This window comes from Carcharhinus amblyrhynchos, chromosome 3, assembly GCF_965287045.1.
Source record: "Carcharhinus amblyrhynchos chromosome 3, sCarAmb.v2.hapA, whole genome shotgun sequence".
NCBI classification, from domain to species: Eukaryota; Metazoa; Chordata; class Chondrichthyes; order Carcharhiniformes; family Carcharhinidae; genus Carcharhinus; species Carcharhinus amblyrhynchos.
In genome coordinates, this window is record NC_137326.1 from 34,280,895 (window position 1) to 34,294,993 (window position 14,099).

The 14,099-nt window shown below is 43.0% G+C and overlaps 1 protein-coding gene across 10 annotated transcripts in view; it reads right to left on the reverse strand.

The window, feature by feature from the left end:
- The window catches only part of cadpsa (Ca2+-dependent activator protein for secretion a), a 513,784-nt gene that overhangs the window by 239,047 nt on the left and 260,638 nt on the right, over nt 1-14,099 (reverse strand). For all 10 annotated transcript variants that reach the window (XM_080183112.1, XM_080183098.1, XM_080183090.1 and 7 more), the window contains exon 7: nt 4,892-5,003. In XM_080183112.1, the coding sequence (XP_080039238.1) occupies nt 4,892-5,003 (112 nt within the window). The remainder of the gene's footprint in view (nt 1-4,891; nt 5,004-14,099) is intronic.

Sequence of the window (14,099 nt, forward strand, 5' to 3'; positions counted from 1 at the left end):
ATCAACCTAACCCACACAGGGGGTGTGGGAGGAAACCTATGCAGACATGAGGAGAATGTGCAAACTCCACACAGTGACCCAAACCAGGAATTGAACACAGGTCCCTGGAGCTATGAAGCAGCAGTGCGAACCACTGTGCTGCCCAAAAAGGGTTATGGAGATGTGTAAGGGGTCATAAGTTGGCCCTAAGTTGGAATGCAAGGTATGAGGGGCCACAGGGATGGATTGAGAATAGAGGGTGATAGAGGCAATGGAGGTGGATAAAAGGCACTGGCTGGCATGAATTGTCATGGATGGGGCATGGAAGTGTGTGGGGGTTTGGTGATGCGATGTGAGGTGGTGTTGGACTGTCTTTTGTTTTACTGTGTTTTATTATAATTGGGATGAGTTCTCAGAGCACAAAAGCTGACCTTTAACCAGTGCATCTCAGCCCTTGTGGCTGTCCACTCTGCAGTGGACTCAACTACAGTTAACAACCCCTCACCATGAAAATCAGACCATTCAGGAAAGTTTCATTTGCGTCATATCTGGGGAGCTGGGAGAAACTCAGGATTGAAAATTTGACCCTAAATTTTGAAACCTGCATTCCTGGTGTCCATTATATTGCATATTTATTTTATCAGTGTACTGGGTTCTGAGATTACACTATGAGATAACAAATATTTAACATTTAACTTATCTGCAATATGTATTTCTGCTTGTCTCCGTTTCTTATGGGCATCTCTGCTGGTTTTATAAAATTAATAGAATCCCTACGGTACAGAAGGAGGCTATTCAGCCCATTGAGTCTATATCAGCCACATCCCACCCAGGCCCTATTCCCGTAACCCCACACATTTACTCAACTAATCCCCCTGAACTAGGATCAATTTAGCATGGCTAATCAATCTAACCCTGACATCTTTGGACTGTAGGAGGAAACTAGAGCATATGGAGAGAAGGCACACAGACACAAAGAAAAAGTGCAAACTCCACACGGACAGTAACCTGAGGCTGGAATTGAACCTGGGACCCTAGCACTGAGAGACAGCAGTGCTAACTACTGTGCCACCAAGCTGCCCACTGGTTATTGGTGATCATTTATAACTCTATTGGTATTCTACATTACAACAGTGACCATACTTGAAAAAATGCATAATTGGCTATAAAATACTTTGGGTAGTTCCTGAGTACAAAAAGTACCCTTCAAACTCGATATTTGTTCATTCTATGTCCGAGGCTTCATGTGTCTTAACTCACACCATGCCTGTGCTTACTGACCTACGTGACCCCTAACTAAACAACAGCTGGACTTTACGTTCTCATCTTTATTCCCAAATCTCTCCATGGCTGGAACGTCCTTATATTTTTAATCGCTTCCAGCCCTATGATGCTAAGACTACCAGTGCTCCTTCAATTATGCATTCTTGAGTATTCCTAGCTTTTATCATTGCACCACTGATGTCTGTATCTACAGCTGCCTCAGCCCTAAAGTCTGCAATTCTTCCTAAAACCTTGCTGCCTCTAACTCAATTTCCTCCTTTAAGACATTCCTTAAAGCTATCTCTGTGACCATCTGTTGATCACCAGCCCTAATATCATGCATGGCTTGCTATCATATTTGTTTTATAATGCATTTGCGAAGTGCCTTGGGATGTTTTATTATATTAAAGGCACTATATTAATACAAGTTGTTGTTCCTGCTGCCTCAGTCTATGGCTATGTCTCTGCTATGATTTCAGTTGTGTCTATGTCTATGAGTAGCATCTGTCTGTTATTGGCTTCTCTGTTAAAATTGTTTCGATGTCTCTGTGAGACGTATTTTAGCGACTTATCCCTTACATCTGCTTTGAGGAATCTCTCTCTTTGCTATTATCTATATTGTACATGTACTCTGCTTCTTGCTTTTGTCTCTGCATCTGCAGTGTTGGCTCCATCTGTGACTAGTGACGATAACTGTGTCTGGGTGGCTTTCTCAGTGGTTATGCCTGTGACTGATGGCTCTGTATGTTACCGGGTGGCTCTCCCAATGACTGGATGGCTGAGACTGTTACCTTTGTATTCTGCTCGAGGATAATTAGTTACTGATTCTGAAACAGCAAAACATCTGCAGTGGAGACAACTCATCAATGATTATGTAATCACCATAATACAACTCTATTCTGATTGCAAATCTTTATTATGTATGCAAGATTGGTCTTTTTAATTGACATTTTAAATATGCACAACAGGAAGGTATGTTGTCCTCTGATCATTCCTCATCATTGGTTGGAGCATTCTGGAAATTCTTGATTTTAATTGCAACATGGGTTCTAATGTGAATGAAATATACTGGGTGAGTTGGCATAGTGGATGTAAGGGCAAAGGTGATTGTTTGGGTTGACATGAGTTGGTACGGAAGTTGGCAGGGGGCTATGAAGTGTTATGGGGGATGCATGAGGAATCATCAGTTGGCCCTAAATTGGAATGCAAGGTATGAGAGGCCACAGGGGTGGATCAAGAGCTATGACATGGAATGGTACGTATGAACAAGTTAACACAGTTGCTGCTTCTGATGTGAATCACTGGTTAGGCCTCAGCAAGAGTATTGTGACCATTTCTGGACAGCACACTTTAGGAAGGCCTTGCAGAGAGTGCGGAATAGATTAATAAAAATTATACCAAGGATCAGAACTTCAGGAGAGACTAGGAAAATGAGCATCATTCTTTATGAAGCACAGAAGGTTTAGGTGTGGAAAATTCTGAGGGCCTTTGGTAATAGGAGAGAGAGAGACAGAGAGGATCCGTTTCCACTGGCAGAAGCATTTGAAATAATTGGAAAAATAAAAAATGAGGGGGAAGAGGAGGCGAATTTATTTTACTCAGCAAGCTGTTGTGAAGTGGAATTCACTTCCTGAAAGGATGGTGGAAGTAGATTCAATTTTTTTTAAAAAGGGAATTGGATCGCTAGCTACAAAAAAAAGTGCTAAGCTATGGGAAAAGAGCAGGGGGAGGGAGCCTAATTGGATAGCTCTGTCAGAATGCCAGCAAAGGCACAACAGGCTGAATGATCTCCTTCTGTGACTTATGATTCTATGAGATGCTGATGAATGTACTGTCCATTTCCACCATTTCCATTGTTTAACTGAGTCGGTATATTGATAGCTGCAATATAGCTGACAAGCTGAATGTACATAAAGCATTTTGTTCTCAAGATCAGCACTGATTGATCAGCAATGTCACTGCTTGCAGATGTAATATTCTCTAGCTCTTCCCAAATTCTCCTTTTTTTCTGTTTGTCTTCTACTTTTTCTGTCTTTCTGTACTGTTATGTTCTCTTTGTATGCCTCACATACGTTCTTTCATTCTTGTCTGTGATACGCACCATCTTCAGGGTATGTTGCAAGTCATCCTCACAGACAATTGTATTCTAAATATTTGGAATATCACTTCATTATTATTTGCGGTTTCTTTCTCTTCGAATAATGTTATGAAATTATAATATGTAGATTGGAATATTAGAAGTTGGGATAAATAGGAATATCGAACACTCAAAAGCCACTTTTAACCTCCTCTACCAGCTCCCACCCAACAAGAAAGGGGTCTGTGGGAGAGGAGGGTGCTCATAATTGGGGTATTACGCAAACTATCCTATTTCTGGTGCACTTCCACTCCAGAACAATCCAATGGATGGCTTTTGGATAGCATAGGAAGCCTTCAGTGCTTCCAATAAAAGCCTCATATGCAAACATCAGGGTCCTATAACACAAATAAGGTGGCAACATGATTTTAGCATACAATTGTGTGTTCAATGGGCAGTGCCACCCTCATGACTGAAAACTGGCACTAAACGGTACATGTCCAGAGGGCAGTTAAGATTTTAATTTTATAAAAGACGTTATGTTCCCTTGAAGGCTTCTCTCCGCCAAAAGTCTTCTCCGACACCCCCCCCCCCCGCCCCCGACTTCTCCACAAAGAAACCTTGGACTCCATTGACCTGGCCATTCTTTCCCCACTCCCTCTCATCACCTCTGGAGTTTCCGCAACTACTTAGCTAACTGTCGACATCTGCTCCCATGAATTCATTGTGACAGCCTGTTGCCATCCAAACTCTGACTCTTGACTATCAGCCAGTGACAGACTGCTGCTGGGATTGAGCAGAAGACTCAATGTTGCTTTGGACCAGAGATCCGATTCCAAACTCATTTGAGGATGTCTGCATTCTTATCCTGAATTGAAATTGGAGATGTGGTTTCATTTTTACAATCTATTTGCTTAGCCAATATAAAGTGTTTTAGATGTGGCTAAATGTGTTCCATAATTCTATTATACTGCAATTCATAACAGTTATTCTAGTTGTGTATATTGTGCGGTGAGTGAAAGACACGTCAACATTGATTCTGTGCATTATTTTCCAATGTCCTTAAACAACACAGAGAAGGAAGCCCTGAACTGATTTTAACTCAGATCAGTAGTTTCAAGCTGGGAGTTAAGGGACTGTTCTCATATCGGTAGCGTGCATGTCAGAGTATTTTAAAGACAGTTAAAATGGTCTGGTTCACAAAGTAATGAGTTAAAGGCTCTCATAAAATATTCTGCATGGGGTGGGGCAGTGAACAGACATGCATTGAAGTGACAGATTTACTGACTGGCAGCTGCAATGTTCAGCGTTGTACTGATCTCTGAACAATAGATGATCAGTCCCTTGTACAAGATGCACCCATGCTTTTCTATTAAGATGTTTTTAATAACTTTAGGAAATAAAGGCACTTGTTTGTTATTTTCTGAGAGAGATTTGGAATGATATATCCTGAGTGTGCAATTGGTATTGCAAAGCATTTTTTTTGGCTGCAGACACAAAATGCAATCAGTGCAGACTTGGCACTGTCTCGCTGGCATAAATCATTAATTGCAGGAAGCAAGAAGCACTTACCCGCCCAAGTTCTTTGTCCTCCAGAGCCAACACACCAGTGCTCTCTGTGAAGAGTTTCACCTTTACTGCAGGGAGTGGGTGTGTGCTGGTGAAGTCACCTTGGGTACCCCAGCTGAAAAGAAGGAAGCATTTTAGAAATGGCAAACCTAAAATTTATTTTAAAACACCAGGATTTCAGAGCAAGCGACTGGCCAGCCTTTGACATCGTGAAGTTCAATCCACCATGGAAAAATCTAAAGTTGGGCTTTGAAATAACTTAAAGTGTTGGGCCCAACCACAAACACGATTTATTTTCACTAAAAAGCATCGTCACAGAAAATGCTAATTGCAAAATGTTTACATTGTTCAGAATTGAAAGCTAAGGTTTACTGCACAGCTGGAGAATGAACAGAGTTAAATCAGGAAAGGTCACATGGAACGGCGTGAAAAGAGAAAAGCGCTAAGCACAGCAGGTAACTGTCACAACATTTAAACCTGAAAAAGTCCGCACGGAATTACAGCAAAGTAGGGGAGGTGAAACACACAACCCCTTAAAGCATGCTGGCTTCATTCTGACAGAATTAATTACCATAATGTAGTCACTATGCTTGCGAGGTAGGATACATGAGAAAGCTTGTAAAGTGTCAGTGGTGAGGTGAGGCAAGATGATGGAGAGAAGGCGTGATGTCAATCTAACTAAACATTTTTATTTGATGATTCCATCAATAATAATGCACCCACATTTTTGACGGTGACTTTTTTTGTTTTCCTGGCCTTTATTTTCATTCATCTGTCCGCAAACCCCAGTTACACTGTAATTATTTGTGAAATGCAAGTTCATTAAATTCAGGCAGATTTGGATCCGCCCGATTGTATTAACAACTTGAAAACACACGTTATTTGAGCAGTTGAAAAGGTTGTGAGTCTGCAACTGTTTCATTTCAGATCGCTAGTGTCAGAATTAAAGTCTGTATAAAGAGTTTATCATGTAAATTCTACACAACCACAAGGAAGTAATGACAAGCAATTGGCAAATGAAGTTCAGCACAAATAAACACGAGGGCTAACATTTTGGTAGGAGTAGGGCGATCACTTATTACTTGGAAGGTGCAAGTCTAAGTGGGGTAGAGGAACAAAGGAGTCTTGAAGTAAAAGTACATAAATAAATGAAAGTTACGCCACAGGTTAGTAAGGCCATAAAACAGCAGACCAAGCAGCAGAGTTTATTTCTAGACTGATGTAATTGAAAAATAAGGAATTTATGCTTAGCCTGTATTATAATGTGGGTTGGACCACATTCAGTACTACATGCAGTTCCCTTAGCCATATTATAAGAAAGATGTAAAGGCGCTACAGATGGAGAGAAGATTTACAAAGAAGAACCCTGAGCAAATGATTTACAGGCTGGATCTTGTTTCCTTTGAAAAAAAGAAGGCTGAGGGGGTGTTGTTGCAGAGGTCTTTAAAATTATGACAGGTAATGATACAGTAGAGACAAAAAAAAGTTTCCTCTTTTGGGGGAGAGTGTAAAGCTATCAAAAGGTTCCCAAGATCTCCAACAGGGAGTTCAGAAGAAATCTCTTTACCAAAAGGGTGGCAAGAATGTGGAACTTGTTACCACAGGGAGTGGTTGAAGTGAATGGGATAGGATAATTTAAGGAGAAGCATATGAGAGAATTGGTTACAATGATAGGTTTAAATGAGGAGAGATTGAAGGGGCTAAATTGGAGCATAAACACCAGCGTAGACTGGATGGGCCAAACAGCCTGTTTCTGAGCTGTATATCCTATGTAAGAAATCATATGTCATACAGTGATTGCCGAGGTGACTTTTTGTATGTTGCAATCAATCAGAGGGGAGGAGCCAGAATAATCACTGCATTATTAGAGGTCAGATCACTGCTTCCAACAATAACTGAAATATAAATCAGTTCAAACTCTTGAGCAGTGCGATTAATAACATGAAATACTAATTCAGTCCCAGCTGATGTATTGTATCATAGAAACATAGAAAATTGAAGCAGGAGTAGGCCATTTGGCCCTTCAAGCCTGTTCCACCATTCACTTTGATCATGGCTGTTCAGCAAATTCAATATCCTGATCTCGCCTTTCCCCCCATATCCGTTGATCCCTTTGGCCCCAAGAGCTATATCTACTTTCTTCTTGAAATCATACAACATTGCAACCTCAATTACATTCTGTGGCAGTGATTTCCACAGATTCGGTACTCTCTGGGTGAAGAAATTTCTCCTCATCTCAGTCCTAAAAGATTTATCTCTTTTCCTGAAACTATGACCCCTAGTTCTGGACTCCCTCATCATCAGGAACATAATAAGAAATAGGAGCAGGAGTAGGCCAACTAGCCCTTCGAGCCTGCCCCGCCATTCAATAAGATCATGGCTGATCTGTCGTGGCTCAATTCCACTTTCCCGCCCTCTCCCCATAACCCTTAATCCCCTCTCTCATCAAAAACCCATCAACCCGCGTCTTAAAAATATTTAGCGAGGCAGCCTCCACCACTTCAACGGGCAGAGAATTCCAGAGATTCACCACCCTTTGAGTGAAGAAGTTCCTCCTCAACTCTATTCTAAATCGCCCCCCCTTTATCTTGAGGCTATGCCCCCTAGTCCTACTATCCTTTCTGAGCGGGAAGAGTCTCTCCACCTCTATCCTATCCATCCCATTCATCATCTTATATGTCTCAATGAGATCTCCCCTCATTCTTCTAAACTCTAACGAGTACAAGCCTAATCTATTCAGCCTCTCCTCATAGCTCAACCCCCTCAACTCCGGTATCAGCCTAGTAAACCTCCTCTGCACTCCCTCCAAGGCTAAAATATCCTTGCGTAAGTACGGCGCCCAAAACTGCACACAGTACTCTAGCTGCGGCCTCACCAATGCCCTATACAGCCGCAGCAAGACCTCCCTACTTTTATATTCAATCCCCCTCGCGATGAAGGCCAGCATCCCATTCGCCTTCCTGACCACCTGCTGCACCTGCAAGCTGGGTTTTTGCGACTCATGCACAAGGACCCCGAGGTCCCTCTGCACCTCTGCAGTTTTTCTCCACGTAAGTAATAATCCTTCCTACCATTATTCCTACCAAAGTGGACCACCTCACACTTACCAACATTAAATTCCATTTGCCATTTCCTGGCCCATTCGCCCAGCCTATCTAGATCCTTCTGTAGACTCTCCCCACCCTCCGCACAATTTGCCTTTCCACCAATTTTGGTGTCATCAGCAAATTTCGACACCCTACACTCGGTTCCCTCCTCCAGATCATCTATATAAATGGTAAATAGCTGAGGCCCCAGCACCGACCCCTGGGGCACTCCACTAGTCACCATCCGCCAATCCGAATAGCACCCATTGACCCCCACTCTCTGCCTCCTATTTGACAACCAGTCCTCTATCCACGCTAACACCCTACCCCCAACTCCATGCCCCCTGACCTTCTGTAATAACCTCTTGTGAGGTACCTTCATTCTTACTGAATCTGTTCTGTCTAACCCCGTTAGAATTTTATGAGTGTCCAGTCTGGGCCTCATATATTTAGAAGGACACAAAGGATTTGGAGAAGTACAGAAGAAATTTATTGGAATGACTCCAGGGATGAGGATTACCGTCATATGGACAGAGTGGGCAAGTTGAGTTGACCTCGTTATCACAGAGAAGACAAGAACATTTCATTTAAATGCTGAAGTCTAATAAAGAGAAGCCTTGGTTTAAGCATCAATAGTGTAAGAGCATAGATCAAAAGTGACTGGTAGAATACTAGAGGCAACATTAGGAAAATATTTGTGCATTGAGTGGGATAGGATTTTGAATGCTCTGTCTGCCTGCTAAGCCACGGATACAGATTCAATTGTAGCCTTCAAAAATGAATTAGACAAACATGAAGGAGAAAAAGTTGCAGGATTATGGATAAAAAGCGGAAGTATGAGAACTGTTCTTCAAAGCGCTGCAGCATTTGATGGGCCAAATGGCCTCCTTCTGTGGTTTACTATTCCATGATTGTAAACCAACATAAAACCTTTTGTAATTTTGGTACCTGTTAAAATTCTGCCAACCAGATTCAGAGGCAATCCTTGAGATATACTCTCCCTTTGGATACCAACATTCATTAAAGTTTGCCAGTAAAACTCTGAGACACTGCAAAGCTGGCTTAAATGCACAATCTTGACCAGGCTTCATTTTCCTTCCTTCATTCATTATACATCCATATCTCTTTCTCTCTTCTGTAGAAGCTTTTTTTAATCACTGTTTTATTTGGGCTTTTGCCATTGAGGCTGAGATTCCCTGTGCAGCGTTAATATTGGTTTCTCAAATTTTACTGCACGTATATTCTATTGCACTGACGAGTGTTCTCATATTTGTCTCCCTTAATTAACGGTTTTCTTAAGCTTATTCATATCAAAGCTCTAAGAAGCTAAGTGTTTTCTCGTTATTAGTGCGAAGTGAGAAGAGATAATTTACCAGAAATAGGATGAACATTTTATGGGTCTTTCTCCTATTCAGCGGCACAAGGAGAACAGGTTGTGATCTGTATTCAGGTTATTTTGGAATAATACACGAAATTTCCAGTGTCATTAGCTTACCGATAGTCCGTCAGACCCAAAGCGCAAATTTAATACCCTCCCCTGGTTTTGTGTCCGGGGGAATGTAATCGGGTGGAATTTTGGCGAGCGGGGGAGACGTCCCTCCGTCTTTCTGTCTTTACCCTAGCTAAGTCCATGGTGTGAATGATCTTGAGGGCCTCATCCCGATGCTGCTGGTATGCACTCAGGGGAGTCCCCATGTTGGAAGCCAGTGAAGCAAACCCTGTCGAGTCTGCTTGTGAGATTCCAGATGCGGTCCCTTGTTCAAGGTCACACAGTGCCTGTGATTGAATGACCTTGCATCCAGCAGGGAAGGTGGAGTGAGGGCCCATTGACAGCCTGTCCTAGTCCTTATTTCCAAACCCCTTGTCTTTGCCTCCACTCCTGCCATCACTCTCTAAGCCCGGGTAGCGAACCTGCGTGTCCATTGGGTGTAGTACCGGTAGCAGTCGCCTCCTCCCCAGTGGCGCTGCTGAGCAGTGAAGTCTTGATTGACTGGAGTCTCTCAGATGGCAGGACTTCTGCCCCCAGGGTCCTTGATCTGAGCGATGGTTCGTGCGACCCTGACTGATATTTAATTTGGTGTCCTTCCCAAGGTGAAATGATGCCTGGGTGACCAGATTTTAGTAAGTCAAAACCAGGACTCTCAAAAAACTTTGGACATGTGGAGCTCCACGATGATGCACATATTGTCAGGAAATAAGGCATTTGAAGATACGAAATTATTGACGCGATTTCTTAATTCTCACAGAATATATCCTGCAGAGTTGGCAACCCTATTAAGACACCCAATTATTGAAGGCACAGTTACAAAACACAGATCTTTGATTCAATTGCATGTTTGCTTCATTTTCTTAAAAACTCAAGCAAGATCCCAGAGTCCTCTATCCCGTTTAACTTTACTATGCAAGACCAATCTCCATTTAGAAGCCTCTTTTATTTTTATTTGCACATTTTTCTAACATTAGACATTTTCAGTGGAAAAATCTATGAATGAATCTGAGATTTTGTGAGATTCTGTTTGGATCAAGAGTTGCAAACAAGAAAGCACAAAGATCTGTTCATGGTGTTGTCCAATTGAATAAGCCACGGCTCAACCAAACTTGCCTACTGCATAACTCATTGCTGATTGGTGATTTACCCGTGGGCACCATCCAGTTGCCTCTTCAAGTACAGTCTGAGGTTGGCAAGACACCTCTGTCAGTCTTCAGTTATCACCCAGAGGTTGATTCCGATCGTGTTGTTGTAATAAACTTTAGGCTTATCACTGTACACAACGGACGGCACCAATCTCTCATAATGGATTTGGTAAACACGTTGTGGATTCATTTATCAAGAGTAGGCAAAGGAAGACAACTATACATGGGCATAAAGCCTAAAGTGTCACAGCTGTGTGCTCTGCTCAAAGCAAAAGTGGAACTAAGACTAGGTCACATGACAGACTTCGTGTACTGTGCTGTCATGCCTTAAAGGCATACAACACCCCCCTTTTTAAAGATATATTCCCCTTCTAAAGAAATCTTACTATTTACAATACATGTTCATATTTAGTTACAATTACATAAGTGCATAGAACTGATGAATCTATGAGTCTCTAAAGTGTGAAAGGTAATCTGCTGGGATGCCCAGATCTTGCGATGGTGAATTTGTCTGGACATTTCTTTAATCACTCACTGTGGGATTGCCACTGTTGGATGTTGTTCCTGGTTCCGTTTGAGATCTGGTCCTGGATGCAATAGGAATATACGATGGTTGAGAAGCTGGAATGGATCTGATCTGTCCTCAGCTACACTTCACCATTGTGCCTTTGTGTGTAATGACTTCACAGGACCTTGATACTGAACAAGTCCCAGTCACAAATTTCCTAAGTGATCCCTCTTGTGAATTTGTTATCTCAACTGTAAAGCTGGTAATTGTGTGCCTACATTTCCATTGTGCGTGGTGGGCATCTTCTCTTGTAGTTTCAAAAGTTGTTTTTTAGTTTTTGAGACAGAAGAATAAGTAAGAGCAACTAAATTGGTGTGCACTGGTGCCAAACATGAGCTCTGCCAAAGATGGAATAGTTGCACTTAAAGATATCACTCTCAAGATATAAAATTGCAATCTGTAGGTCTTGTTTGATCTGTCTACGTGTGAGAATTTGCAAACTCTATACAGTCACCCAAGGCTGGAATCAAACCTGAGTCCCTGGTGCTGTGAGGCAGCAGTGCTAACCACTGTGCCACCCCATTGAACACCAATCCTTCTTCACGTGCTACTTGCATCAATAAATGAAGGTTACAGCCATGTTCTTGCTTTGGTCTTCCCACTACAGCTATGTTATCAGTGTTACAGATGCATCCTGCTAAAGTGCATGAAATGTGATCCAACTGAGCACGAAAGAGACCCTGGCTAATAGGCAGCCTGAAAGGAATTCACTGAAAACAGTACCGTCTGAATGGGTTACAAAACTTAGTAAACTTTTGGGACTTCTCCGCGAGAAAGACTGAGCAGTAACCATGCTTGGCGTCAAGCTTCAAGAAGAATCTTTGCACCTGGAAATCTCACATTTAACTCTTGTAATGTGTGTGTTTTGTAAGGAAATTGCTTCAATGCTGCATTTAACATTGTAGATCGAGGCAATTATCCATCCTTTCTCATGACACATGACTAAACTGCACGAGTTTGCTCTTGTACTCTTCTTTCTCTATTTTGTCGAGTTTAACCTTCAATTTGTCTTGATGTGTGGATGCTGTAGTTACATGGTAGTTGGGTGGCATGGTGGCACGATGGTTAACACTGCTGCCTCACAGTTCCAGGTACGTGGGTTCAATTTCGTTGTCGGATCACTGCCTGTGCAGAGTCAGCACGTTCTCCCCGTATCCATATAGGTTTCCTCCCACACTCCAAATACATGCAGGTTAGATGGATTGGCCAGGCTAAGTTACCCCTCAGTTTCAGGGGAATTAGCAGGATAAATACATGGGGCTACAGGGATAGGGCCTAAGTGGGTTTGTTGGTGCAGGCTCGATGGATCCGCCTGCTTACTAGCTCTTTATTTGAGCACTAGATCAGCAATATGTTGGCACGGTGGTAAGGGTGGCATGATGGCACAGTCTTTCGCACTGCTGCCTCACAGTGCGAGGGACCCTGGTTCAATTCCAGCCTTAACTGACTGTATGGAGTTTGCAATTTCTCCCCATGTCTACATGAGTTAGGTGGCATGGTCATGCTAAATTGCCCTTTACTGCTGGGGAAATTAGCAGGGTAAACAGTGAGGTTACGGGGATGGGGCCTGGGTAGGATTGTTGTCATTGCAGGCTCGATGGACTAAATGGTCTCCATCTGCACAGGAGGGATTCTGTGATCCTATGTGTCTCCAGAGCATTTGTTTATAGTAACCACACACTGCACGTTCAATGCTCTCCAATACTACAACTTATTCTGGTCTGACCATAAGATCAAGGGTCTTCTCATGTCACACAGCATGATCTAAGGCTGTTCACCATGATGTATTATACTTAATTTTGCAGTCATCTGTCTTACTACTGCTTATGGATTGGCGGATGGTGACTAGTGGAGTGCCTCAGGGGTCGGTGCTGGGGCCTCAGCTATTTACCATTTATACAGATGATCTGGAGGAGGGAACCGAGTGTAGGGTGTCGAAATTTGCTGATGACATCAAGATTGGAGAAAAGGCAAATTGTGTGGAGGGTGTGGAGAGTCTACAGAAGGATCTAGATAGGCTGGGCGAATGGGCCAGGAAATGGCAAATGGAATTTAATGTTGGCAAGTGCGAGGTGGTCCACTTTGGTAGGAATAATGGTAGGAAGGATTATCACTTACGTGGCGAAAAACTGCAGCAGGCGACGGTGCAGAGGGACCTTGGGGTCCTTGTGCATGAGTCGCAAAAACCCAGCTTGCAGGTGCAGCAGGTGATCAGGAAGGCGAATGGGATGCTGGCCTTCATAGCGAGGGGGATTGAATATAAAAGTAGGGAGGTCTTGCTGCGCCTGTATAGGGCATTGGTGAGGCCGCAGCTGGAGTACTGTGTGCAGTTTTGGGCGCCGTACTTACGCAAGGATATTTTGGCCTTGGAGGGAGTGCAGAGGAGGTTTACTAGGCTGATGCTGGAGTTGAGGGGGTTGAGCTATGAGGAGAGGCTGAATAAACTAGGCTTGTACTCGTTAGAGTTTAGAAGAATGAGGGGAGATCTCATTGAGACGTATAAGATGATGAATGGGATGGATAGGATAGAGGTGGAGAGACTCTTCCCGCTCAGAAAGGATAATAGGACTAGGGGGCTCAGCCTCAAGATAAAGGGGGGGCGGTTTAGAACAGAGTTGAGGAGGAACTTCTTCACTCAAAGGGTGGTGAATCTCTGGAATTCTCTGCCCGTTGAAGCGGTGGAGGCTACCTCGCTAAATATTTTTAAGACGCGGGTTGATGGGTTTTTGATAAGAGAGGGGATTAAGGGTTATGGAGAGAGGGCGGGAATGTGGAACTGAGCCACGACAGATCAGCCATGATCTTATTGAATGGCGGGGCAGGCTCGAAGGGCTAGATGGCCTACTCCTGCTCCTATTTCTTATGTTCTTATGTTCTTATCACTATGCCATGTTCTCATACCTTGGTCTTTATTTACCGTACA